Genomic DNA, 1,981 nt, shown 5'->3' with positions numbered 1-1,981 from the left:
CTGAGTTCTCTCTTCCAGGACCGTGGTAAGTTCCTCAACTGCTCTTGCCTCCCTCCTCCCCCGCCGCCGCCTCGGTGTTCCCCCTGGGCCACCCTTTGATCCCCCCCCTCCCCCGAATTATAAGCTTCACGGGTCTGACACTTTTGCGCCCCAAATAACGGCAAGGGCTGCCTCTCTCCTCTAAGATTTAGAGGGGGGGGAGGAGTTAACTGCACAGACAACACAAGGTCCCTGTTGACGTCGAGGAGCCCCACAGCGCAGTCTCTTAAACACCCCTTGGTTTCTGTTTTCCTGACACGGATTAAAGTAGCACACATCGTGCGGCTGAAGGGGTTTCTTTCCCCCTCCTTCTGTGGGTTTCCACTACTCTCCATTCTGCCCCCCCCCCCCCTCCCGTTTTCATTTGGGGTGGAGTCCCTGTACAGATGGGGCAGCTGAAGGAGGGTGGTGGTGCAGACACTGAGCTGCCTGAGGAATCCCCATTAGGCGGGCTGTAACTCTTCTCCCTTTCTCCCCCCCCCCTTTGTTCCCCTCCACAGACCATTATAAGCACCACTGGTTCCCGTTGATGCCCTCCAAAGGTTCAGGGTACCGCTGCATTAGGATCAATCACAAGATGGACCCCTTGATAGGAAAGGCAGCAGGCATGATCGGACTAAGCCACGAGAGACTCTTCCAGCTCCTGCCCAGCGAACTAACTCTGTGGGTAGACCCCTTTGAGGTGTCCTATCGTATAGGGGAAGACGGGTCTATCTGTGTCCTCTACGAAGGCCCTCAGCCAATAGTGAAGAATGCCAAAGCTCTTGAGAGTAGGAGCAGCTGTAAAGAGGAATGGAGAATTGGCAGAGCCAGCCCTTCCAAGAACTACAACATGATGACAGTTTCCAGTTAAAAATTAACATTCCCTGTACAATGATGTATGTATGTATCCCACTTTGATAATGAAGTTAGATGGTGTAACTGATATGTTGATTTTCACCCTATAGTCATTAAAGTTGTAGTAGTACTGCCAAATTCTTTTCTTTTGTGGCCAAGGGCTAATGTATAAAAAAAGCAGTTCTTTAACTGTGTACTTTTTCTGGATTGTATACTGTAAATGAAATTGTACAGTCAAGATGATTGTTTTACAGATCTATATTTTGGAAAAAAAATCCTTGGCTATTTGTAATAAAAATTAAACTAATTTAACTTTTTTTTTTTAACTGTGACTTTTAGTTCACGTAATGTCCCCATGACCACAACCTCTGTATTTTTGGAACAATAATTTGTGGGAGTAGGGAGGCAAGGCAGATAGAAATTAAACATTCTGCTCAATTGGAATTTTTAAACCTCTGCAGTGACTTGGCTGCACAGACTTTTCAGGATCATAAATACAGCTGCATGAAACCAATATGACTTATCTAATGTAAATATCTAGGGCAGTATTTTTTATTCCCAAAACAGCTGTCAAATATCAAATCAAATTTGTTGTAGCAAAGTTGTAAAAGTACGTATCCTCCTACTCCGTAAAATACCTTTTTAATATAGCTTTACCTTAATGAATATTGGGTAAAAATATCTCAATGAAAACCGATCTACATGGGATAATTGATGCCTTCAGAAGATAATTGTTAAAGCTTTCCTGGAATCAGATGGGCTGATCCCAAGCATGTCCCTTTGGAGGCTGGTGGCAGAATTTATTTTAAGCAGAGCCTCAAACGCAAGAATTGCTTTGGAATCTATTCAGTGGCTAGGATCCAAAGAATTACTTTAGGTTTTGGGGTTTTTTTACTTTCCCCCTTCAGACAGCAGACCCTCCCCTATGCCTTGTTACAAAATGTTTATGACGTTCTTCTCAGTTTCAGAAGAAGGGTGGGGTGGGGAGGATGCTCTCCCCAGAAAGCATCCTATTCTCCTTTTAGCAAGGGTAATAAGATTGCCAAGTCTGGGTTGGAAAATACCTGGAAACTTTGGGGGTGGAGCCAGGAGAGGGCGGGGTTTG

General features: G+C 44.9%; 1 protein-coding gene across 1 annotated transcript in view; it reads left to right on the top strand.

Moving 5' to 3' along the window:
* Window positions 1-1,051, top strand: part of LOC107115528 (protein BTG1-like) — a 1,613-nt gene extending 562 nt beyond the window's left edge. Inside the window, exon 2 of the mRNA XM_015417256.1 lies at window positions 540-1,051. Coding sequence (XP_015272742.1) covers window positions 540-892 — 353 coding nt within the window. The 3' untranslated portion in view covers window positions 893-1,051. The remainder of the gene's footprint in view (window positions 1-539) is intronic.
* The last annotated feature ends 930 nt before the right edge of the window (window positions 1,052-1,981 follow it).

Source organism: Gekko japonicus, unplaced genomic scaffold (assembly GCF_001447785.1).
Source record: "Gekko japonicus isolate JY-2015 unplaced genomic scaffold, Gekko_japonicus_V1.1 scaffold1643, whole genome shotgun sequence".
In the NCBI taxonomy this organism is placed as follows: Eukaryota; Metazoa; Chordata; class Lepidosauria; order Squamata; family Gekkonidae; genus Gekko; species Gekko japonicus.
The sequence above is the reverse complement of the archived record's forward strand: the minus strand, read 5'-3'. Positions and strand labels throughout refer to the sequence as shown.